Raw genomic sequence first — 26,908 nt, forward strand, 5'->3', positions numbered from 1 at the left:
GGTCACATCCCATTGATAAAACAAGTCAAAATCAAGACCAGAGCCAAAGAGATTTTACAAAATGTCAGACACTTCTTCCCCAACACTCACAGGTATTTCACTGAAAACTCCGATCCAGCATAACAACAGATACCTTCTAGCCCTTTTTGCCTACTTGGATCCCAGGACACAGGCAGTCATATACACCCCTCCCAAAGGACACTGCCAGACTTCTCTAAGAAATCCGAGCAGCCAGAAGACAGACAAATAATCTGACATCAGAAGTTCCCCAAAAAGAGGGCGTGGCAGACAAGCCTGGAGCAAAGACCATCTTCATCCTATGAGCTAGTCTCCAATCAGCTTCTCAGCCTACCAATTTTCAAAATGAACAGAGAGTAAAGGAAGGCCAGAATAAGAGATGACTGAAGCAATCTAACAATACTGGACAGTGTTGGTTGGTTGATCAAAACTATGAATTATGTGCAAAAAAGAGCAAAACTTACTGTACATAAATTATAATTCCAACAAACTGTAAAGAAAAAAAACTTTGAGGAAACATATTTAAGGAGAAAAAAATCTTAAAACAAAAACAAGTTTATCATTAACAACTTCACAGAGACAAGGGAAGAAATCAAAAAGTTGAACCCATTAAACAAAAGAAGTCTCAGAAAACAAAAGGACCTTATTTGAAATTAAACATGAGAGTAAAATAAGCTCAATAGAAGGGTTAGAAAAGACAAAGCTAAGAAGATAATGGGACAAAACAGGCCACAAGCACCAAGTATGCAACAAGCATCCTAAAATGAAAGGCCAGAGAAAACAAGGGCAAGAAAATTAAAGGAATAATGGAAAAACACTCCCCACATCAGAGTGTGAGTTTCCAGGATGAAATGTCCCAGAAAGTGCCCAGAAGAATGGACGAAAACAAACACACATTAGACACAGCATGATGACATTTCAGAACACTGGATATGGAGAAAAGATAACATAAACATATAAAGGTTCAAAGAGGGAAAAAACAGGTTTTAGGGGCGCCTGGATGGCTCAGTCAGTTAGGTGTCCCTCCCACTCAATCTCAGCTCAGGTCTTGACCTCAGCGTTGCTGAGTTGAAGCCCCATATTAGGGCTTTAAAAACAAATAAAATTTTAAAAATAGGTTTCATACAAATGATCAAGAATCAGAATGGCATCAAGCTCCTCAACAGCAAAGTGAAAATTAGAAGACAACAGTGACAATAGAGAAATGCCTTCAGAATTCCACAGAAATGATTTTACATATAATTCTCTAAGTCAAAGAGCCAACTTAAAGAAAGGCTAGAATAAAGACATTTTCAGATATCCAAAGTGTCCACAAATTTGCATCCCAGGCACTTGAATAGCATATGTTTCACCAAAACTGAAGGAAACAAAACAAAAGGGGGTGGGGATGAGGAAAAACAGACCAAAAAAACAGGACGATCCAAAAGAGAAAAGAAGGAAAGTTCTTGACCACAAAAGGAGACCCCAAGACAACAGCCAAGTGCACCTGCCACAGCATTCTAAACCCCAACAACCCAGACAGACTTGGCCAAGATGAAAAAGGTGGCGCGGAATAGCCAGAAAGAAGCGTCAAAAGGAAGTGAGATTTCCCATCTGGGTAGAGTCTGGGGTTGAATTAGTAAGGAGTACACAGACAACCAAGCAAATGAAAAAAAACAAAGGCAACATTTACTAAACTTTCAGGAAACAGAAGTAACAGGCAGGTAAGGAAGTGTAATCACAGCACACTATATAGCTGGGCCCGAGTTTGGCTGATCACAATTCAGTAGGCACTAAGTAACGCCCCCGCAAAATTTAACTGTATAGAAAGTGGGAGAGAAGGCTGTATGTGAACTGGGAGAGTAAGGAGGTAAAAACTAAGCAAACACCCATCTTCCATTCATCCATTCAGTGGAGAATTATATATACCAAGTTGAAAAGAATATTTAAGTAGCAAGAAAAGTATGTATTTCCAGATACTAGAGCAATGAATGTCTAACCAGCTAAGTTAAAACTCCCCATACACTACACTGCACCTAACACAGAACACAATTAATAGTCACCGAGGGAATAAATGAATGCATCTAAAGCCACACTTCTGAGGGGCAATCCTCCGTAAATAAACTGCTCTGCTGCTCCTGGCTCTCTCACCTAGAGCAACACTGGTGCACAACCCAAAGCCACGCCTCGTCCTCAGGGACCTAGGAGATTCTGCAGCAAGTGCCAAGATGCAGAATGGAAAGCAGGACATACCTGGAAGGACGTGGGGATGCAGACAAGGTTCAGATTCTCTTGTTTCACTCTTTCAGCTGTGGAGACAAAAGCCGTGTTGGTGGTTTTTCCGCTCTCCTCACTTTATTTCTTGTCGCATGCACATGTGCTAAAATCCAACAAGAAAGGAAAGGCTATCCCCCGCTGACAGCTGCCTTCCATTCTGTGTCCTCAACCTCTGTGAAAACACTCATGAACGGGGGCGCATGGGTGGCTCAGTGGGTTAAACCTCTGCCTTCAGCTCAGGTCATGATCTCAGGGTCCTGGGATCAAGTCCCTCATTGGGCTCTCTGCTCAGCAGGGAGCCTGCTTCCTTTCCTCTCTCTCTTCCTGCCTCTCTGCCTGCTTGTGATCTCTGTCAAATAAATAAATAAAATCTTAAAAAAAAAAAAAGCTCATGAACATACATCGCAGACAGGGATACTAGAAAGCTCAAGGAATAAACACTAACTACAAAAAAGAGCAATGTCACGTGTTTGCTACTATTACGTGCCTGGCAGTGTTCAAAGACCTCTGTACATGCCAACTGTTTTAACTGTAACAATTAGAATTAAAAGGTGAGTTGCAATTATTATTCCCATTTTACAGATGAGGAAACTGAGGCACGGGCAGGTTAAAATCACCATGTAGTTGTATCGCTAACAGGAGGCAGAGTGAGCTATGATCCCACCCTGTCTAGCTCCAGTCTTAAAACTACTTCCTTATACTGCCTTTCACAGAAAAAATAGAACTTTACTTTTGCATTTAGTAAAAAAATATCATTTGTAGGCCCCAGAGGGTGGTTAAAGAAGGTTTACTTACTCATCTTGGATTTGTACCTTTCTTGAGGGAAAAAAGTCTTAAGGAAACAACTATTGTATTAAAATTTCAAGTCTTTTTAATCATTGGGTCTGCACATGGGAGGTTCAAAAGGCACTATTCTGAACCCCACAGTAATCCCTGTACCCTAAAATCCTCCACACACTCAATGCTAAGGGAGAAAAGTATGTAATACTAAAGCCTGGGTTAAGCCAATGAGAAGGATTCCAGAAAGGCTCAGGCCAGCACCACAACCACTCTTGTAAAGAGATAGTGTTCCTGGACTTTGTCTCCTGAGCACTGCCCCCTGGCACCTAGAAGCAATAAGCAGTCAGGCAAGCCTCTCCTCTGAGCTTTGTTTTAACAAACAAAAGTAGGGCAGTAAAACCTGTTGAACAGCCACAGGGGCTGATAATTCCTGTGCCTTTCCTAAACTTGGAGACACCCTAATCAGAACAAAGTCCGCACCTGCAGGAACCAGCCACCAACTTCAGGGGCCTCAAATCCACTCCAGGGTCATGGACAGGGCAAGCCTGCTCTGAGCTCAGCATATCTGTCTGAGATTGCCTGAGGAACCCAGGGCCCCTGGAGCCACACACAGGACCACTGATGATAACTACAATTCTGCTGAGACCTCATCTTAAACCAGCTCCTCCCCTCAAGACGAGCAGAGTAAACAAAGCCAGGCATCCCCCAGAGTTGTTTGAAGAGGCCCAAAAATACCTCTCAGAGAAGAGCAGAGTGACAGGTGACAAACCTGTGCCCCACCCCCTCCCCATCCCCCCCAACCACCAACCCACACAGAGCATCCAGGAGCCAGCCCAAGAACATAAACATACCTATTCGCTGCACAGCATGAACAATCGTAGAGCCACTTCCAATTCCTAGCACTTGATTATTCTGAAAAAAAAAAAAAAAAGAAAGAAAAAGAAAAGGGGGGGACAAAACTCATTAATATATTTTACTCCCTCTTTAGCCCGCTCTCTAGATCAATTCACCAACATGAGTGCAAGGCAGGTACTGTGCCCATTTTATAGACACGTCAGCCTGAGCAGAACCCCATCAGAGCTGTACATTATCCTCGTGCCCATAGCCATTTATCAGCAGCACCCTCCTCCCTTCATGTCCGACCCTAACATCACCACTTCCTCCTGTTACAAAGATAAACTGAGGCACATTAATAATTTTAAGAGTTTATTTGAGCAAGTCAGGCAGCAGCTAATCTCACAGACAGAAAGGAGCTCTAAGGAGCTATATTGAAAGGAAAGACTTTTAGAGCCAGAGGAAGTGTGAACAAGAAGTCCTAGCAGGCAAAACGGCAGGCTGGTTATTGCCAGGTTCCTTTTCTTTAGGGGATGGCAGGGGTCTCTGAGGCAGATTACCTAACTACTGCCGATCAGACCATTCCTGACTGACTAATTTAACATTCCATTTCTGGGAGAGTTGAAACAGTAATTAAGTCTCCTTTTTGGTGACATGAGCTTAACACAAGTTACTCAATTTGGGGCCTGTTGTCTTGTTCATAACAAAAGAAAATCTCACTATGGGCTTTCCCTTGCCAAATGATTGGTTAACCAGTTGCTGGAACTCGAAGAAATTTGACATGAACTATTTCAGCATGCTGAACTTCCTAATGTTGCTTATTCAAAGTGAGGTTCTGTAGGGGGGCAAATGATACTGTTAAATGAGGATTTAAAAAAAAAAAAAAAAAGTAAAATCACAAAACTGCTACAACCTGTCCACAGGAAAAAACCCAAGAACCATAAATTCATATGCAGTCAAGAAATGTTCAGATCTTAAGGGCAATAATCAGTTAAATCTCATAAAACAATTAATGTGCATTTCTATGGACAGACGTTATTTGCATTGCTAAGAGTGTTCTACAAGGGGCGCCTGGGTGGCTCAGTCTTTAAGGCTGCCTTCACCTCACGTCAGGATCTCAGGGTCCTGCTCAGCAGGGAGTCCACTTCTCCTCCTCCTTCTTCCCCTTTCCCTTCCCTCCCCTGCCCACTCTCTTACCCCCAGCTTGGGCACAGACACGTGTGCGCGCTCTCTCTGTCTCTAATAAATAAAATCTTTAAAGTGGGGATAATTGGTCTTGAGGTCACAATGGGCTGTCGTGAGATCTGACTGAAATTATCATTTATAAATCTTCTTGGTAGGTGCTGAATAAATGGTAGCTGCTGCTTTGGTTTCTACATCTTTTGCCTTAGACTGGCAGGAAGTTGCTTAGGACCTGAGTGAGCTCCACATTAGTTCCTAATGCAGCGCCCTCACCCTGTTCTGCTGTTTGTGGTTTAACTGACCTCGGCTGGGTCCTTAGTGGGCCCTTAGGGACTTTTCCCCCTTTCTTAAAATGGCAGGCTCAGTAGGGTGAGGCCTGGTTCCTGTGCTTTATACTCACAAATACTCTATCTCTTACACCTTGTCCCTACTGCAGATAAAGACTCTCTCTCTCAGAATTCTAATTAAGCCTCACCCTCTTCCCATATTGTGAGGCAGGCTTGTGCAAAACAGGGACCTCCTGTCATTAAATGGTCAGTTGTTGATGTGATTTGGTATTTCAAAACCTCTGCCATCCCCTTTGAGACAGGGAAACTGAAGAGACCCCATGAAAAGAAAACTGCTTTTTTTTGCCCCTCTTCCTGCATCTATGCTTACGGACCTGCACCCCCACCCTAAACACACCCTATGGAACAATTAAGTATGACCTTCTTGTAAAGGTTAAGGAGTTAATGATATCTTTACAATCTTGCAGCACAACAGATAACATCTAAGGAGTGACTAGGTGGGGTCATTCCCAAAGTGTTTTCCAAGACCACTAACTGGACTCCTTGATGCCAGTGCCCCTGGCTCTAGGGCCTAAGTGACTTACCGACAAGCCCTGAGCATTCGACGTAGTTTTGACCAGTTCCTGGATACTGAACATACATACAGGCACATATACCAGGCCACCGTCCTCAATTTAAAACCCCAGCCCACAAGCAAAGACAAGACTCTCCTTTCCTTCCTGAGTCTCCAGACACTCCGTCTGCTAAACTCTATCACTCCCGCTATTCAAAAAACTCTGCTCTCACTTCCTACCAGCTCGAGTGATTTCGATCCTGTGTGAAGCCAAGGGCCCGCAGAGGCCTGGTACTATGGGACCCCCTCTGGTTCCTTGGACCTGGCCGGCCTACATCACCCTAAAGAAAAGGTAACTTTCAAGGCTACTTCAGGCTCTCCCCCTTATGCGGACTTCAGGGAGGCTGTAGATGGTGGGGCTTGATGTCTCCCCAGAGGTTTCCCTGTGATGCCACCAGCCTGAAGGTGCCTGTGGCCAGTCCCCTGCATTCTAGATATTAAGCTTAGATAAAAAGTCACTGAAGCTAGAAAACTCTGCTTTCACTCTTAGGCTATACCCAGGCTCTGTATTTATCGTGGGGTTTTTCCTTTCTGACTGTCCCTGGGGTTGGCGAGGAATCTTTTAGTACTCACCTACAGATCATTTTTGTAAAGCCAACTTAAACTACACATTGTAGGTAAACCAAATCTTTTGCCTGATATGAAGCAGGAAGTGCTTAAAAAAACAAAACAAAAAGCCCCAGATGGAGTTACTTATGTTCAGTCTCAGGTCACCAAACCAAGACTTGACTTAATTACAGTTTTGGCTCCCCCCAAAAATGGAATCTTAAGCCAGTCAATCAGGAATTGTCTGATCAACACTAGCCAAGTGAAGTGCCTGAGAGACCCCTGACATCCCCTATAAGGGAAGTGACCTTGTAACAGCCAACCTGCTCTTATGCCTAGTACAACTTCTTAGTTCCTGTCCCCTCTGGCTATAAAAGTCTTTCATTTTGTATGGCTCTTTGAAGCTCCTTTCTGTGTGTTAGGCTGGATGCTGCCTGATTCATGTATCATTGCCAACAGAACTTTAAAATTTACTCAGTTGAATTTTGTTTTTTAATGTTTTGTAGGAGGAAGAAAAATCCGGGGACAACTCAGAACTATAGCCAACACCCCTCACTACACACAGGACAGAGGCACAGGAATACCTAATACCACCCCCTAGGCCCCTATCTGGTATCAACCTTCTTTTAAGATGACATCTCAAACTATAAAGATTAGAAAGAATGACCAACAAGCAGAGGGAGCTACAAAAAAGAAATCAAATGCTAATACTCCAGCAACTAACACACTTCTAGCTGGGCCTCCCCCACCTCCAGAGGGCTTTCACCCATCAGCCTGTGTGTGAAAGCTTTGGAAATCACTTTGACTAGCTCATAGTTCCCAAGTCACCAAACAGTCCTAAGGGCCCTAGAGCAGCCTGTGTTCTAGGTCAGAATACCACCTTGCAGTCAATCGATGCCCTCAAGCAGCCAATGCATCCAATAGTCATTTAGCTACGTAGGCAAACCTTAACAGCAAGATCTTCCACATAAGTGAATGGCATATCAAAACGTTCAAAATAGCTGAATATCTGAATATGTAAAAATCTTCATGTAATGAGAAAAGTACTTCATTTACTAATGGCTAGGTAGTCTCAACCTCACTCTCACACCTGACCTGAAGCCCACAGCTCTAGCTATATGATAAGCTAACTGCCAGAATCCTCATTACCACACCCCCATGTCACTCTCATGCTTCCAGCAGGCAAGAGGCACACAGATGAACTTTGGTGAGTCAGACAAGCTCTATGCAAAACTCTTCCCTTGACTTCTGGGGGAGGCCAGGAAATTGCAGGGACCTGCCAGGCCCACAGCATTTCAACCACATAGTCCTTCTACCTTGGGATCAAATGACTGGCCCAGGAATCAGGTGTCCTAGCCAAAGCAAATCAGAGCTAGCCAAAGGCTGCCTGTGAGGTGTCCCAATAGCAGACCCTGCCAAGCAAGCTCTGCTGGGGAAGCAGGCCCCTTCTGGTGGGCAACCCTAAATCACATGTCACACATGGAACGTCAGAACTTCCCTCACTCTGTTGAGTAGGTTAACTTGGAAATACTTCTGCTGACCAACTGGAGTCACTACACACCAACTTCTTCAAGCTAAGCCAGTCAAAAAACAAAAGTAGGCTCCAAAGAGAAAAAAGGGAGCTACAGACCTTCAGGAGAACACAGCCCTGCATGGTAGCCCATCCTGGGTGGCTCTACTCCTAGAAACAGATCTGAGTTCAGAGTGGCTCCCCAAGGGACTCCACTGCAAACTCACCAAGTTTTCCATCCATCCAGATGTGGAAGTGATCATTACAATGGAACAGTAACAGGCTAGGCAACTGGAAACCCTACAGTACAGGGAGCCTAAGCAAAGGGCTACCAATAACTTTACAACCTCCATATTTGTGTCCACACAAAATACAACTCAAACATTTACCAGGCAGGCTCCACTGTGACTGAGTGAAGATAAAGTTAACTATCCACTAGGACTTTACTCTTTAGGGGGATAGGAGAGATAAACATAAAAATGATAAGAACAAAAGACACCATAAAGTACCTAAGAAGTGTGAAGTGCTACAAAATCAAGAAATCTCCCCCAACTTAGGAGGCTAAGGAAAAACTGAAAGGAGAAAAGAGTCTTTGAACTAAACCCTAAAAGACACATATGATTTTAACTGGCAGGGTCAGAGGACAAGAAAGAACATTTAAAGTAGAGTATAGTGATCTTAAAATGCAAACTATATATGCCAGTATATATCTTCCAATGTTCTGGTACATGAAGGATGGAATAATGTGGGCTTCAGGAGGAGAACCACAGCCTCTCATCTATGTATCCTCTCCATCTGGCCCAGTACCTGGCTTTCAACAGATACTTCAGATATTCTATGTGGACATTAGCATGAGGGCACCTGAGGGCCACTGTGGCAAGAACAGATGAGAGTTTCAAAAGATAAGGGCAACTGTAGCCCTCTGCCCACACAGAGAGCCTCAATAGGAAAGGTGACAGGTCAAAGGGAAGGTCAGGTCTAACAACATTCCAAAGGTGGAACCAAGAAAACCTTGCTCATGACCATCTCAATAAACTTACACAAGTGAGTAAACAATTTCAAGACACAAAGTGCTAGATGAAAACATGGTTTAGATGGGGAAAGGACACCGCCCTGGAGAGGGAAGCTAGCTAGCAAAGCCTTAACAATTAGGTACATGACTTTGTTCAATAAATGTATAAATTTGAAATAATTATCCCATTTGCAGAGTTATCCAGGACCTGATTTTTCCCTCTCCCTGCGGCCACATTTCTCACCACCACACTAACTCCCTAACACATATTAGGCCCTCAAATATTGGTAAACAAATGAAATGAATAAACCAATGTTTAAGAGTAGCGAACACAAAATTCAGGTAATGTTAGCATCTTAGGAAGAAGTCCGGTAAGGAAAGCAAGTGCAACTGCGAGTGGGGAGAGGTGCCCCCAAAAGGCCGATGAAGATCTCCCCATGACTGCCTGGTAATTTCATAGAATGATGTAGCTGGAATCCAGTGTTTTGTAACTCTAGCCTGAGGTGGGGGCTTTTTTTTTTAATTTTTTTTTTTTTATTTGACAGACAGGGAGCAAAAGCAAGGGGAGTGGCAGGCAGAGGGAGAAGCGGACTCCATGCATAGCAGGGAGCCTGATGCAGGGCTCCATCCCATGTGATCTGAGCCTAAGGCAGATGCTTAACCGACTGAGCCACCCAGGTGCCCCGGGGTTGAAGACTTTTCTGTAAGCAAATACTTACGACAAAGGTCAGAAAGACTTATGCCACCAAATATGAATAGGTTAATAGGAATACTAAGATATGGGGCTTCTCTAATTGTACAGATTTTATTCACTCAGCTACTTTATACAGGCATTTTAAAATTTCAGCTTACTGTCCCAATTTTGTAGCTCAGGCACTGAATCCTAAAAGTAGAATCAGACTATACATTCTGCACTGTCTCTGCGAATTCCCATAGAAAACCACTGCTAACCAGACCTAAAACCAAACTACACTGGAACAGAACGGCTATGGAACTGGTGAAAGGGCACTGGAACAGGAGTCACTCAGTCTGGGTTCTGGAGGATCCTCGGCATTCCTGCTACAGAACATGCTGATCCACAGGTTACCACACTGGTCCCTCCCGCTTAGTCAAGCTATTTGAGGATCAAACACCAAGGCAGCAAAGTACTCTATACATCCAAGCATTAACAAATGTAAAGAACTATTCAAGAGAGAAGAAAGGGAATCTGAAACCACTTTCGAAGAAACAGACAAAAGGCCAACAAAGTCAAGGAAACGCCACCAAAGTTCAGAAATACTCCACTTGACTCGGAGGAAGCACCGTAATTAACTCTATAATTAACTTGACTGATGTTAATTAATTCGACTGACGACATCAAATCCACTCAGGTTAAGAGACTCCACTGAACAGCACCACACCCGCCTCTTAACTGGGGCCACGACCTCACCCATAACAGCTAAACCTTATCTCTGCGCCCCAACCTTAAAGAAGAGCTTCCTCCAGAATCCAAGTATCCACCCAGCCCTGTCAAAGGCAAGAGTTACTAAAAACCCTCCCTGGACTGTGTCTCTTTCACTAGCGAGGATACTCGGGACCAGACGCGCGCCCAGCTGAGAACCTCCTTGGAGTGACATTTCAAAGCGATTTTCAGACCAGCTCTCCACCAGCGTCCCAGCATAGTAAAGAGAAGTGAAGATCTCTTGGCAGCCCCAGAACTCACCATTTTCCACTTGTTAATAAGACGCACGCCAAGTCCCTTGCAGCGCCACTCAAAACACCTCAGACACCATCACCACCGCACACTACTTTTACTCTACTGTTACTCCGCCGAACAAGGAGCGTTTAGAAAGCTCAACTTTTAGGAAACTCGCCCCCAATCGATCCCACATCTAAAAGACCTTTAAGAAGCAAGGAAAGGAGGAGATCTAAACCCGGATACAGTGTACACGCTCTTCCCGCTCACGCGGCCCCCGCCCCGGCTCCGGCAGTACCCGGAACACGCAACAGGAGCCCATCACGCGGACGACCGGAGCCCCACACCCGGAGCTGCTCACCCTCACGTGGTTCTCCACGGCCGCGCGGCCCGCTAGTTTCTTGGCCTCCTCGGCCTTGGACATCGTGGAGGGGGCCGGGCAGGCGCTGCTGGCCTCCCCGCCGTAGGTACCTGTGCTGCCGACGCCGGCGCGGGTCCCGGACTGCGTGCGGCCCGGAGGCTGCACGTGGGAACCCAGGACTCCCCAGCTGTTCCCGCCTCCGCCAGAGGCCGCGCCCCCGGCCCGCCCGGGCAGCGGGGCCAGGACCCGCCCGTAGAGGGTGCTGAAGGGCCCGGGGCGCTGCATCCCGACGCCAAGCTCCAGCCTCCGCCACGGTCCCGCCCCCGGCTTGTCCGGAAGTCTGGTGGCTGACGCAAACTGCCCGCGCCGGCGGCTGCTGAGGTCTTTGCTGGGAAGTGTAGTTCTACGGCTTTGGCAGCCTGAACCCATGGACGAGCCGGGACTACCAGTCCCACAATCCTGAGCGACTGTCTCGCAAATAGCCCGCGACGGCCTTGGGCGCGCCTTCCCGGGAGGACTGAGCCAAGAACCGAACCTGATAGTGACGCCCAGCAGGGGTGTTTACGGTGCCCTTGGCTGGGTTCCATGGTTACTTCTGTCTGCCCTCGCAAGCGGGAAGGGGATGGTAGAGCTGAACCTGTCGTTTTTCCCAGAAGTAAGAACATGGCCGTGGACGAGTTCTTAGGCCAGTCGCTCTTCTGGAGACGTCGCCCCCTTTTGAGAATGACTTCTGTAGACACTGCCCAGCGAAATGCACATGCAGTTTGGCGGGCTTGTTATTAGACAGAAGACGGGTTCTGAACTCAAGTTCAGCTGCTCCCCGCTGGAAAAGCAACATTCAGGAGACGAGTCATGGTGGGAAAAGAAAGTTTACTTTATTGAGGATACTGGCAACCTGGGAAGATGGTAGACTAATGTCTCAAAGACCATCTTCCGCGATCAGGCGAAGCCAGAGTTTTAAAGGGGAAGGCATTGAAAAAGCAAAGGGGGCAGCGTGCAGAGAAGCCGGTGCCCAGGCAGCTAGTCGTATGTGGATAGGACCATAAACAGACTCGCTGGCGTCAGTGACAGCTGTTTTAGAATGCAGTCAGGCCTTGTCTTCTGGGCCTTCATTCCTCAAGGCCAGTGGTCTGCAAAGGAAAGCAGGCTGGTTCTGCTATAGATCTAACGACTTAGATTAGCAAGCAAATAGTGCATAAGCATGAAGCAAATTAAACCTAGACAGCTGGAGTGCTGTTATACGCTGAAATCTTATCATTAGAGCTGAAGGCCCAGGACTAAAGTTTTAAACTCCCAGACTTAGACGTTCTTCTGCACCAGACAGTTTTGGATGGCTTACCATCCCTCGATGGAGCCCCGCCCCACATAAAAAGTAAGTCTGCGGAGACCTGGCAATCCTTGCTGACTAATGAAGGAATTCAGAATAGGTGTCTCCAAAATGTGCCACTTTGTCAGGTGGACGTTTTGACCCGAAAGCAATCCAGACCCTGAAGACTCAAAAGAAACTGCTCCCCCCTTAACTGCCTAGAAGTATCTAAATTGGGTGTCTTTCCTAGAATAAGAGTTACTCAATGATAAATTTTATCTGACACACCTGTATAGCAGAGCAAACATCTAAGTACCCATCATCTGCTCCCTTATTGCCTATAAATTGCCTATCCCATTCCTTAGCTCAGAATGGCATATATATACATACATATATATGTGTGTGTGTGTGTGTATATATATATATACACATATACATACATATATATATATGTATGTATATGTGTATATATATATATATATATGCGCCAAGAATTTGTTTCTCTGAAGCCTTGAGCAGAGCAAGTCTGGTCTACCAAGTACCCAGCCCCAAAGAAGGGATGGACTTGTGTCTCACTTTAAGAAAGAGGAAGAAAGGAAGAAAACAATCTGTTCTGCCACTTTAGTATATAAATGAGTTCTCCAGAAAGGGCAGAGGGGCCCTTTGAAAGGCTGGACTGCACCTTTTAGCCAGGGACCCTCACAGTTGGCTTCCTCACCTCATCTAGGTCCCTGCCTGCTCAGTCATCTTCCCTGCTCACTTAATAAAGTACCCCTGCCCCAATCCTCAGCCTCCCAGTCCCCACCTCAGGCCCATCACATCATCCTATTCTGCTCAAACATCATCCTGTTAAGTAATCTGGTTTTTTGTTTGTTTATTGCCTGTATTTCCCCCTTCTAGAATAGAAGCAGAAAACGTAACTTTTTTCACTAATGGATGCCCAAATTTACCGAATGAATGAATACGGGGAACCAGCCCTTGGCTCCTCCTTTCCCTCATCCTCCAACTGCCCACAGTCAACTCTATGCCACCTCAGGCATGGTACAGAAAAATTCCCCTCATTATTAGTTTATAAGCAGTTTGGAGAGTTTAAGAAATAATTTTGCTAAGAAACAGTGATAAAACAACAAAACAAACGAATTCCATTAAGTGTTTTTCCTGTAACTCTGAGGCTGTTGGCTAAGTATGAAGCACGTCGCAGGCATCAAATCTTGACTTTACACTGTTTCCTTGCTGAGTTCCTAGATTCAAGGTTCAACCAGCGCTTAGAGAGGAAAGACTTCTGGCAGAGGCTGCTGGGTGTGGTGTCACCACATGGGCGGCGTGGAAGCAGGAGAGGAAAAGACCTGAGGTCAGCTACATTTGGTCCCCGCCACCACTAGGGAAGCAGGATATATCCTGACTACCATTTAAGTGACCTGACATAAAGTTCTACTAATGGAAAAAGAAGCTGCAGGAAATAAGCATTGCTTTTATTATTACAGAGAGGATAAAAGCAAAACAAGTTGCTAACTTTCTCAGCATGTTTTTCTTAAATTGGTTAAAGTTAAGTCCAGGCTCTCCCAGGCTTCATTTTTTTTTTCTAAATTATAATCTAAGTATTGGTTTTATGGCTCAGATGTTTTGATTATAATACTTTAATAAACTTCACTTTTAAAAACAGACTTACATTCATAGCAAAATTGAGCAGAAGTTACAAAGATTTCATGTATACTCTCTGCCCCCACATATGCTTAGCTTTCCCCATTCTCAAACATCCCCCACCAGAGTGATATATTTGTTACAGTTGGTGAACCTACACTGACATATCACCCAGAGTCCACAGCTTGCATTATGAACCGCTGTTGTTGTTGGACAGTCTAGGGATTCCAACAAATGCATAGTTTAACATATATCCATAGTAACACATGTGATAAAGTATCACACAGAGTAGTTTCACTGCCCTGAAAATCCTGTGCTCTGCTTGTTCATCTCTCACTCCTCCTTAATCCCTGGAAAACACTGATCTTTTTACTGTCTCCATAGTTTTGCCTTTTTCAGAATATCAGATGGTTGCAATTTTATACATGTAGCCTTTTCAGATTGGCTTCTTTCATTTACTAGTATGCACTTAAATTTCCTCCATGTCTTTTCATGGTTTGACAGCTCATTTCTTTTGAACACTGAATAATATTCCAGTATCTAGATGTACCACAGTTTATTTATCCATTCACCTACCGAAGGACATCTTATTTGCTTCCAGGTTTTGGTAATTATGAATAAAACTGCCATAAGCACTGTGCAGGGTTCTTCTGTGGACACATTTTCAGCTCCTTTTTGTATACCAAGGAGTATAATTTCTGGATCGTATGATAAGAGGAGGTTTAATTTTGTAAGAAACTGCCAAACTGTCTTCCAAAGTAGCTGTACCATTTTGCATTCCTGTCAACAATGAGTGATAATTTCTTGTTGCTCCACATCCTCGCCAGCATTTGGTGTTATCAGTGTTCTGGATTTCGACCATTCTCATCAGTATGTAATGGTAAGTAAAGGTTGTTTTTTTGTTTTGTTTTCAAAAGATTTTATTTATTTATTTGATAGGCAGAGACCACAAGTAGGCAGAGAGGCAGGCAGAGAGAGGGAGGAAGCAGGATCCCTGCTGAGCAGAGAGCCCGATGCCGGGCTCAATCCCAGGACCCTGGGATCATGACCTGAGCTGAATGCAGAGGCTTTTACCCACTGAGCCCCCCATGTGCCCCTCTCATGGTTGCTTTAATTTGCATTTCCCTATTGACATATGACGTGGAATATCTTTTCATATGCTTATTTGCCATGTGTAGTTTTTCTTTGGTGAGGTGTCTCTTACGGTATTTGGCCCATTTTTTAATTGGATTGTCTGTGTTCTTATTGTTGAGTTTTAAGAGTTCTTTGTATGTTTAATCAATGATCCTGTATGTGACATGTCTTTTGCAAATATGTTTTCCCCGTCTGTGGCTTGTCTCCTAATTCTCTTGACAGTGTCTTTCATAGAGCAGAACATTTTAATTTTAATGAAATCCAGCTTATCAATTCTTTCTTTCATGGATCTTGCCCTTGGTGTTGCATTTAAAGAATCACTACCAGGGGGCCTGGGTGGCTCAGTGGGTTAAGCCTCTGCCTTTGGCTCAGGCCATGATCCCAGGGTCCTGGGATCGAGCCCCGCATCGAGCTCTCTGCTCAACGGGGAGCCTGCTTCTCCCTTTCTCTGCCTGCCTCTCTGCCTACTTGTGATCTGTCTGTCAAGTAAATAAATAAAATCTTAAAAAAAAAAAAAAAGAAAGAAACCTTAAAAAAAAAAAAAGAATCACTACAAAGCCACAGCCCTCCAGATTTTCTCCTATATTATCTCCTAGTTTTATAGTTTTGCATTTTACATTTAGGTCTATGGTCCATTTTGATTTAATTTTTGTGAAGGGTATAAGTTCTTTGTCTAGGTTAATTTTTGCATGTTCCAGAACCATTTGTAACAACTTCCCTTAGAACTCAGTTCCCAAGAAATCTTTGTGTACTTCTCCTGGTTAACAGGAGAACTTCCTGCTACTAGATGGTAAGAGCTATGATCAGACTACTCAGAAGCACAGACCTTTCACTTTTCAGTAGTGGAACACAGCTAGTAGATTTAAATAAGGGTTTCCTACTTTATGTATGTTTCCTATTGTCACTAGTATGTTTGAGGTTACCTTGTACTGTTCCCTTATATATTCACCTGGGATCAAAAATATAGGCAGTGCTGCACCTTACGTATCTTATGAATGCCTATAATTTTTACCGCAAGAAGCTTTTGAAATAAATATACTTATCCCCAAAGCCACACTATCCAGTAAGGAGAGAAGTCACCGCCTGTTCTTGGAAATTATGCTCAACTACCTAGATTGGATCGTGAATTATGCACCAAACAAAACAGCCACCAGCAATGTAAGGGGTCCCAAATTTGGTAGCACCCTAAGAAATTTAACACAAATGTCTTCCCGTTATTAGTTTTCCCCTCTCCTTAAAGAAATCTCCCCTTCTTTGTTCTCACAGAGAACATGTCTTCTCTCTCCCTTTTTCTTCTTGCTCTACTCAGCCTAAGCAGAAGGTGTCCCTTCGGTTGTGGACAGGCCATTTATGGAGCATTACCAAATGCTGGGGGCTGCTCTAGGCACCAGGAATACAGCAATGGGCCACACAGACAAGCACCTGTTGTTCTGAAGCTCCCATGGGAATCCAGGTTCCTGCCTCCATTGCTGAGACCAGAGCATCTTCCAATGGAAGTGCTTTCATTCCCTTAATTCCTCAAAGGCCTATGATGCCATTAAGAGAATTCTTTAAAAAAAAAAAAAAAAAGGTAAAGTAGGGGTGCCTGGGTGGCTCAGTGGTTTAAGCCTCTGCCTTTGGCTCAGGTCATGATCTCAGGATCCTGGGATCAAGCCCCGCATCGGGCTCTCTGCTCACCGGGGAGCCTGCTTCCCCCTCTCTCTCTTCCTGCCTCTCTACCTACTTGTGATCTCTCTCTGTCAAATAAATAAATAACACCTTTAAAAAAAGGTAATGTATGATTCTTATACAGGTTAAAAATGAATGCATTGTTCTACTGTCATGAAGGAGGAAACTGGTGAGGTGTTACAACCAGTTTAAAAGAAAAGTAAACCCTCCAAATTACAAATTTACATGGATTTGGGATGTTGAACTGAATATGCCAATGGGGACAAAATAAACTTATTCTACAGTGGGACAGGGATATCAGTTGAACTCCTGCTGGGCAGAGCAGACTTTGCATGTCTATAGAGAAGAATGACTGTGGACAAGAATGACTTTGAATTGCTGTTGGTTTATCTATAGTTTACAGACCTGGATCAGATAACCTGGAGGATTGTCCTCTACAGTCTAGACAATGCAGTTTTCCACCGAGGCACAGAATTTTCCCTGCAATGCCAACTTCAAAGCTCCCACAGATGCTTTCTCTCTCAAGCTCCAGGGAATTGGCACAGGATTTCTCAGACTCAGCACTAGGACATTTTGAAGCACACAATTCTTTGTTGTAAGGAACAGTAGCATCCCCGGCCTTTGTTCACTAGATGCCAGTAGCATTCCCACACCCTGAAGTTGTGACCAACAGTGTCTCCAGACTCTCCTACCCTCTAAGCAAAAGCCCTCAGCTTTACTTTAATTAGGCTGATTTAGGGAATATGCCCACTCAGAACCAACAGGGGCAGATGTGGGAAGTGGGGAGGGTTTGTTTAGTTTGAGTCCCAAATTCTTTAGAAGAGCTAGAGTCACCTTGGCCCAGGGACTAGGGGAAGGAGGGGTGGAAAAAAAATTAGGGTACTGGGGTGCCTGGGTGGCTCAGTGGGTTAAGCCGCTGCCTTCGGCTCAGGTCATGATCTCAGGGTCCTGGGATCAAGCCCCGCATCAGGCTCTCTGCTCCACAGGGAGCCTGCTTCCCTCTCTCTCTCTCTCTCTGCCTGCCTCTCTGCCTACTTGTGATCTCTGTCTGTCAAATAAATAAATAATATCTTTTAAAAAAAAATTAGGGTACTGTTCCTGGGTAGGAGAAAAAAAAATGGACACTAGGAAGTTAAAAAAGGACATGGCCACTTGTGCATGGGAGTACCAAGACTATCAATCTTTTGCTTTGTATCTATTGTGTTCACCCTTATTGTGTTTGTGATTCAAATTAGACTGTTCCAAATTCTTTCTGGAAACACACAGAGTTATAAATACATTAATCAATACAGTATTAAGATGAGTTGTCATCTACCCTATGCAACCACTCTCTGCTAATGTCAGGGACACAGTCTATGAATGAGCAATGTGGTAAAGGAAAAAAAGAGCTGGAATTAAAATATTTTTGTCAGCAATTTCCACTCTAGATATTTTACACACAACAAGGGAAGGTTGATTTACAATGCTATTCTACTGAATTACTGTCATAACCAACACCAGATCATTGAAAATGTCTCTTTCCCTGCAGATGATATATTTAGGCAACCAACAAACAAGAACCATTGTAATGAATGAATAAGCAAATTCCATGCCAGGATTTTCTACCTATATGTCCTACCTCCCTTGTAACCGTTGACCCCAACCCTGTCTTTATGTCCAACAGTCGTGCCCCCGTTCAGGCACTTGTCAAGTCTAGATTACCACAGCAACCTCATAACCTCTCTTCCTTTACCCGTTTTCAACTCTCTTCCACAAACATCAGAGCAATTTTTTTAAAAAACCAAATCTGATTGCATTACCTCTGCCTAAATCTCACAACGGCCCCTCATTGTGTTCAGAATAAGTCCCAAATCTCCTCACAAGATATGCAGGGGCTTTCCATGAGCGGACCCCTGCCTTTTCCTTCAGGGTTTGTCTCCCTCTCTAAAACCTTCAGAGATCAAGCACCAATGATAGCCAGCGGGCAAGGCTTCCCCAGCGCACCATGTTCTGCCTTCACACCTCTACAGGAGCCTGTGCTGCTGCCTACGGTGTCCCCTCCACAACCCTGCCATCCCCCACAGCCTTCACTATCATCTGACTCACTCCTACCTCATCCTCTAAGACCCAGCTCAGGGCTCGCTCACTCACTGAACAAACCGCCCATGTTCGCACTGATACACACTGTATGCCTATGCCTACTTTTGCCCACTAGAGGGCAAGCTCTCTGATTCAGAGCCTGGAGCCTACCTTTCTTGTATTCATATCCTCAGGGCTTTCTTTACCCAGGCCCCAGAGACACACTCAGTATGTGGTTTTTGGATGGGTGAATGGATGAATGGGTGGATGACGAATGGACAAAATCAGCATGTTAAAATTTCAGTACAACCAAGAAACTGTATCATTGCTTATAGTTTATCAAAATATGATTTAACATATATAATGTATATGATTAACATATAAAATCACACCCAACTATATGCTGTAATCGAAAGAAAAAAAGAAATGAGTTAGAAGAACTAATATTTTGTCCTGTCTTTGTACTCATTGGCAAAGACTGCCTGCATATCCTGGCTTATGGTTCCTTCCTACATCACTCCAACACCGTCACGTCTCCTACTGCTCACTCTGATCTTCTGCTTCCCTTTTGTTAGAAGCCTTGTGTATACACCTGGCCTACATGGATAATCCAGGATAATCACCCCCTCTCAAGAACCTTAACTTAATCACGTCTACAAAATCCCTCTTGCCATAGAAGGTAACATCACAGGTTCCAGTTATTAGGATTTGGACTGCCTTCAGGAGCCACTATTCAGCCTACCACAAATAACACTAAGCAAACAAACAATCAGCAACAACAAAAAAGACAAAAACAGGGGCGCCTGGGTGGCTCAGTGGGTTAAGCCGCTGCCTTCGGCTCAGGTCATGATCTCAGGGTCCTGGGATCGAGTCCCGCATCGGGCTCTCTGCTCAGCAGGGAGCCTGCTTCCTCCTCTCTTTCTCTGCCTGCCTCTCTGCCTACTTGTGATCTCTCTCTGTCAAATAAATAAATAAAATCTTTAAAAAAAAAAAAATCTTTAAAAAAAAAAAAAAAAGACAAAAACAAAAACAAAAAACTATCCACCTAACCCTCATACTTTGTTGTTGTGGGGTTTTTTTTAATTGAATTTTTATTTATTTGAGAGAGAGAGAGAGAGTACAAGCACCAGTGGTGCAGAGGGACAGAGAGGGAGAGGGAGAAACAGACTCTCCACTGAGCAGGGAGCCTGATGTGGGACTCAGTCCCAGGAACCTGAGATCATGACCTGAGCCAAAGGCAGATACTTAACCAACTGCGCCACCCAGATGCCACTAACCCTCATACTTTGTACGAAAAATTAATTCACAATAGTTCATAAATTTAAATGTAAAATATACAACTAAAATTTTTCAGAAGATCACTACAAGGAAAATTCCTTCCTCCTCTCTGCTCTACTGCGGCTCTCAATACTTTTGACACCAGATGTATGGGTGTTTCCCCACTCTGACCAGTTCTCTGACTTATGTAGACACCAACTGGGTGTCCTATAATACAGCTCAGCTCCAACACAATCTACCTGGAGTAAGCACAGATTCCAAAAGTGAAGGGCACAGTCCCACAAGACAGCCCTCACTTCAAGGCCAATCACAAGGCCCAGTCTCTCACCTGGGCTTCTTACTCACTGGCTATATGTTAGAAGTTCCCACAACCCCCCTCTTTAGGTTCAGTAATATGCTAGAACAGCTCACAAAACTCATGGCAACAGTTTACTAAGTAGATTATTAGTTTTTATAAAAGGATACAATTTCAGAAGAGCAGAAGGAAGAGATGTATAGGGCAAGGTATGTGGGAAAAGGCTCAGAGCTTCCATGCCCTCTCCAGGGGCACCCCTCTCCCAGCACCTGCACCTGTTCACCAACCTGGAAGTTCTCCAAATCCCTTATTTTAGGGATTTTTTTTATGGCACCTTCATCACGTAGGCATGATTCATTGAATCATTGGCCACTGGTAATCAAACTCAAGTCTCCAGCCCCTCTCCTCTCCCTTGAGGTGAGAGTCGGGCTGAAAGTTCCAATGCTCTAATCACATGATTGGTTCTCTTAGCAACCAGCTTCTTCCCTCCCTCCTTAGCAACTCCCCTCCCCCACATTTTTAGGGACTTTCTAAAAGTCACCTTATTAACTTGACCTCATGTATGGATGAAAGGGGATTGTAATGAATAACAAAATATTCCTCTCACCTTTACATTCTCCAACTATCTCAGGAGCTGGGAACAAAAACTAAATACTGTGACAAAAGATGCTCTAATTGTTCTTTATTGCTTAGGAAACTGCAAGGGTTTTAGGAGTTTATCCCAATGGATAAGGTATAGTTCCTGTCATATCACAATGCCGCCATTACATAGGGGAACGTTTTCAGGACCCAGGACTTAGTAAAGAGTTCTTAAACATGACATCACAAATACGATCCACAAACAGTGGGTGCCTCCTGAATGATTTCTCCATTTCCCCTCCCTCAACCCCAATAAAGGGTTGTACCCTAGCATACTTGTGGTGAGCATAGGGTAACATAGAAGTTGAATTATACTGTAACATTGTGTCAACTGAAACAAAAAAAAATGCTTAAATCTTTGTCAGGTTTCTCTATTTCACTTGTTAGAAATATAGTCATAAATAGGGACTCTCCCGGCTCTTACCGTCTCTGATTCTGTGCCCAAGTCATTAAGTCAACACGGAAATTCATGGTGGTTTACCAGGGCGCACTGCTATGAATCACCGCAAGGTGGCAGACCATCCTCTCTATTGAAGGACCCATTGGGTGACGGGAGGCGATGGTAACCAGCTATATTTAGACTATGAAGTCTTTCTCTGTTTCCTGCTGTGAAGAATTTCTGAAACAGCCCAATTTCCCCAGATTTTCGGGCCCTGGGGCTTTGAATGTGATACAATAACGTACTCAGTTAAACTTGGCCCAATGGTTTATCAAATATTTATCCAGGCTCATATGACAGATATGAGCAAAGGGCTGGGGACCAGAGCCATATTAAGTGTTCAGGCTATATGGCTAGATTGTGTGTGTATACTTACTGCAGGATGTTTTCCGATTAAATCCTGCTATAAAGTCGTACAACGTGGCCTGCTGACCAGGGCACCACGTCTAGCTATTTGGTAGACGTAAAGCTACACTTTGAATCCTTGGGACAGAGTCCACAAGAAAATCTGAGACAGCAAAGCCTAGGTAAATGCAATAAGTCCAGAAGAAGGCCAATCTGAGGAAGGAGCATTTGGGCTGAGCCCTGAATGAAGAGAAGGAGACGCTACCAGAAGTCATTCGGAGGGACACCTGGTTGGATCTGTTGTTTAAGCTTCTGCCTTTGGCTCAAGTCATGATTCCAGAGGTCTGGGATCCTTGTAGAGCAGGGAACCTGCTTCTCCCTCTGCCTGCTGCCGCCTGCTTGTGCACTTGTTCCCTCTCTCTCTCTCAAATAAATAAATAAAATCATTAAAGTCCTGGAGAAAAGCATTACAGACACTGGGTGTCAAGTGTCTGGGGTCAAGACTCTGAGTGCCAAAGGCCCTGAGAAAGGGAGAAATTTAAAGTATTGGTGCAGCCAAAATCCTCTCAGTGTGGCTGGAGCAGAGTGAAAGGGGAGGGGAATAAGAAGCGAGGTTGTCACGGTAGGCAGGGGCTAGTTCGAGCATGGTCTTGTGGACCTTGGGAAGGAGTTTGTATTTTGTTCTTGGTAAAGTGAAATCATTGGAGAGTCTTGACAGGAGGAAGGACATGACGCAATTTGTGTTGTAAAAGACCATCCTGGCTACTGTGGGAAGGCTGGACAGTGAGGGTAGCTGGAGGGGAAATGGAGAAACCATTCAGGAGGCACACACTGTTTAAATCAAACTCACATTGTCAGACTGGGAAGAACCCCCTTGTCACCATCTGAGGCACAGAGTATGATGCAAGGACAGAGGACCACCACCAAGAACAGCTCCTGACCCAGAATCTTACCTGGAGTCCCACAGCCTACTTTTTGGCTTAAAAGCAGCTGAGTCACCCAGCCTGAGATCTCACAAAGAGTCTGTAGACCCAGGATGAATTCCCCAAAAATAGATGCCTAGCACATAGAACATTACTTTCCACACTATCTCACCTGAAAGCAGGAAGAAAAGAGGTGAGTGAGGAGATTTGGTAGAAAAATGAAAGAAACAGGAAAGCAACGAGCGCTTTTAGTGTTCTTAATCCTGAATGCACATTTGCTGCCCAACCGCAGCAGCTTGTCTCCTTCCATCCAGCCTGATGTAGAACCTGAGCAGAAAACCATTGGAAGATTCTAGTAGAATCTCAGGATGCAACTTCTATAGCCTTTAAATGAATGGGGGTGGGCAGTCAAGAACAGACAGCCTTCCCCAGCATGGTGGATGCACATCCCCAAAGTCCCAAGTCATTGGGAGTGGTCTGGGTCTAGAGAGGAATGGAGCCTATGGTGCATCCCCAGCTCCAGGATAAGTGGTAAGAATTTTGATAGCTAAGGCAAGAGCTCTAAGAGAGAGAATCAACTTTAGTAGGACCCCCCTCACCCAAAATGACCATGCTGTCTGCTTTTCCAAAAACCCCATTTCACATTTGGACTGGGTGTAGGCATACAGACAGCAATTCAGAAATGAATCAGAGGCAATGAACCAGTCAGCCTGTGCTAATGAAAACACCCAACTATACATCATCAGTCTTCAGCAATACCCCCAGCTCCCACCCCTCTGAGGCCAAGGAGCATGTGAATTACACACCTCTGCATTTTTTTTTAATGTTTACTGTATTAAACTGGATATACTATTTATTATATCTACTTATTTCTTAGAGAGAGAGCAAGTAAGAGGGGCAGAAGGAGAGGAGAGAGAGAAAAATATCCCAAGCAGGCTCCACACCCAGCCCAGAGCCCAATCCGGGGCTTCATCCCATAACCCTGAGACCAAGACCTCATTCAGATGCTTAATGACTAAGCTGCCTATGCACCCCCAGCTCTATATTCTGCTATGAAGAACATTTGGTTTAGTATGGCTAAGGAGGGCTAAGAGCAGCCATCAAATAAATGTTTAAAATAAGTTAGGAGGATTGTACAAGGGTATCACCTGGGCTAAGAAAGCTGTCACCTGGATAAGCACTGCTGGGAACAAAGAGGGACAGTGGGGCCGAGGAGTAGGGACCCAGCACAGAGCCCAGCCAGTTGGTACATAGCCTATAAATCAATAATGGATATGCTGTACTGACTGTGCCAAGTTTTCAAGGTCAGCAAGGCTCAGGGCTCCATGGCTAATTGCCTCCGTGGCCAGTATGTTTGATCTGGCAAGACCAAGGTGGGAGCAGAGACAAACATCCCGTGATAATGACTCATAGCTATGCTAGTGACAGTGCCTGAGAATGAGGCCACCTGGGAATGGCAGCAGTCGGGGAGGGCAGGTGAGCTTGGGGGACACGTCAACCTAGTCTGGGCTAATCACAAGGCATTGTTGGCTAGTATGGTTTTCTTCCAACCTCAGTGGGGGTAGAGTTAGGCTCTGAGAGAACAGATAGATGTCTATAAAGATAAGCTTTCACTTGTTTACTCTTGGGCTAGTCTGAGATGAAGTTTGCATAAAATGAAGGATAAAGGAGTGAATCTTTCTCTGTGTTTCTAGGCCACCATCACTTTCAGCATGGTCCTGACTGAAAACACCCCATTCTGCTGCTTCTACCATTATATTTGGTTGCCCATATATTTGCATGCCTCCCTCACTCAGCTGTGAGCTTCCTAAGGGTAGGGCTAGAATCAAATATCCCCAGAGCCTAGTGCTTTACTTGGCATATAGTGGATAATCAAGATTATTGAATGAGTGAATAACTGGATTCTGGTCCAGAATTTTCTGGGTTCTTTCACCTTTATGCTGCTACCACGGACTGCTTCCAAGTGGGATTTCTCTCTCACCTTGACCCTGAATCAAAGACTGGAGTCTTCTTAAGAAGAACAAAACTGAGAGCCTCCAGTAGACCAAGAATCTCTACATAAGGTGCAGGCAGCTGGGCTATGACATTGTACCTTTGTTCAGACCCTTCGGTCTTTCTCCTCTGCTTGCTCAGCTGTGAACAAACTCTTCATATTATATCTGTATCACAGCTGCAACATCCAATCTCTGCTTCATTAAGGACTGGCAATGAAACCCACCTTTTGAGTATGAGTACTCTCTTTTTCACTTATGTAAGAAAACATCCTGTAGACCTCTACCAGTTAGTAGTTGTTATTCTAGTATTTGTTGACCTAACAAAACTCATAATTAAAAATCTACTGTAAATTCCCCAACTATTTTTAAATATATCTCTATTTTATTAATCATGTCATTTCTATATTTCTTAGATTGTCATATACCTGTGTGTGACGTTGTTTATTCAGCCTATGGCCAAAGACTTAGTGATTGTGTGGGTTTTCAGAAGCCTTGCAATCATTCCTTGGTCCCTAAGGTTAGGACTCAACACACTACAAAAGAGAAGGTAGCTTGGCCACGAGGTACAGCTTGACCCCAAACTCAGGAGACTCCCATTCTATAGGCTCCTAGGAAAACAAGGGAGCTTCTCTTTCTTAACCTCTCAACTCTTCCTCCAATGTTGGCTCTGAGTCCCCCAAACCTTCTAGAAAGACATTCTTTCAAAATCCCCCAAATAAACATTTAATAATTCTAGTAGTCCTTAGGGGTTGGATGCCAGTTCAAAGGTCTTTGGCTTTGACTACCAAAAAACAAAACAAAACATGGGGGACTTTCACATAAAGGAGATTTTGTGTCCTTAAAAGAATCCTGGTTGCCATCAGACATGTCCATGAGAATTTTTTGCCTCTCTCCCCCTTCTCCCCTTGTAAACTGCATCTGTTTTGACCCTAGCTTTTTAAAATTATTATTATAGATGTTACTGTTAGTCCATTCAATGTTACTCATTTGCTATCTCTTAATCTAAATACTTGGTGTATTGGCCAAGTTTTAGTTCCAAAGAACTCATCCTAGCTAACTTACGCAGAAGGGATCTAATTCAGAATATTTAAAAATTTACAGCCTTGTGGGATGGCTTGAAGACACAGAATCTGGAAGATTGAGCATTGAGGAACAATTCCCAGGTCCACGTGGAGGAAATGGGCCACCAGGGGCTCTGCTGCCCTGGGAGGCTGCCACCCCACCCCAGCTCTAGAATGTTTGCTACAATCCACAGAGCAAGATGGGGACCTCTTATCCTGCCACCTTCCCCACTGAGTTCTGAATTCACGTATCACCTGAGTGTTTCCGATTGGTGGGATGGGACTCAGATTCATAGCCCTAGATCAATGGGAAATGAGGTATTTAGATTTCTTGCTTCTACAGTGCAGGAAGGCACATTAGAAGAGGCTGGAAAAGATAGGGAGGGACACAGTCCTCAGCACCCACTGCATCTGCTCTTACTTCCTCTTGACTCTACCCCTAGTGGAAATCTTAGCATCCTACCCAGATTTTCTGGTACCTTGGTAATCCAATGAGCTGTGGACCAAGAACAACAGCACCACTTGGGAGCTTTTAGAAATGCAGAATCTCACACCTTATTCCTATTTAATGAGAATCTGACTTTTAACAAAATCCCTAGGTAATTTTTATGAATATTGAAGCTTGAGAAGTACTGGCGAGACCCTGGCTCTCAAACTTGGCTGCACAGTGGAATCACTGGGTGGGATTTAAAAATCATTGATGCCAGCTTCCCACTCCCCATGGTTCTGATTTTGTTGGTCTGGGATATAGCCTGAACATCAGAACTTTAAAAATCTAATATGTGGTGAAGTCAGAAAACTACTAACCTGGAAAAAGAGAAACACTTTGTGTTTTGGCCACAGTGCTGAGCATTTGCACTGGTCTCACAGATTAGATGCTAACACCCCCTCTCTAAGCCCTGCTAAGGGTCTCAAGCAATCCACAGAGCTATGTTACTATTCCAAGGACTCACTATTAATTTAGAGAGGCCATGAAAATCACAATGGTACTGAATACTAAAGTACCCACGTTATCAGGAGAAGTACAATCCAAGACAAGGTGCAGATTGGACT

At 44.3% G+C, this 26,908-nt stretch overlaps 1 protein-coding gene and 1 long non-coding RNA gene across 2 annotated transcripts in view; both read right to left on the reverse strand.

The window, feature by feature from the left end:
* RPIA (ribose 5-phosphate isomerase A) overlaps positions 1-11,411 on the reverse strand; it is a 38,133-nt gene extending 26,722 nt beyond the window's left edge. Inside the window, exons 1-3 of the mRNA XM_082743448.1 lie at positions 11,075-11,411; positions 3,906-3,966; positions 2,251-2,306 (exon numbers count right to left, since the gene is read on the reverse strand). Coding sequence (XP_082599574.1) covers positions 2,251-2,306; positions 3,906-3,966; positions 11,075-11,359 — 402 coding nt within the window. The 5' untranslated portion in view covers positions 11,360-11,411. The remainder of the gene's footprint in view (positions 1-2,250; positions 2,307-3,905; positions 3,967-11,074) is intronic.
* A 513-nt stretch (positions 11,412-11,924) lies between these two features.
* Positions 11,925-20,877, reverse strand: LOC309870887. The gene is made up of 2 exons (XR_014314868.1): positions 20,742-20,877; positions 11,925-12,204 (listed from the first exon to the last, which is right to left on the reverse strand). It is a non-coding gene; the product is annotated as an uncharacterized lncRNA (long non-coding RNA).
* Between the last annotated feature and the right edge of the window lie 6,031 nt (positions 20,878-26,908).

The sequence above is a fragment of the Mustela nivalis genome, assembly GCF_964662115.1.
Source record: "Mustela nivalis genome assembly, chromosome: 8".
Classification (NCBI taxonomy): Eukaryota; Metazoa; Chordata; class Mammalia; order Carnivora; family Mustelidae; genus Mustela; species Mustela nivalis.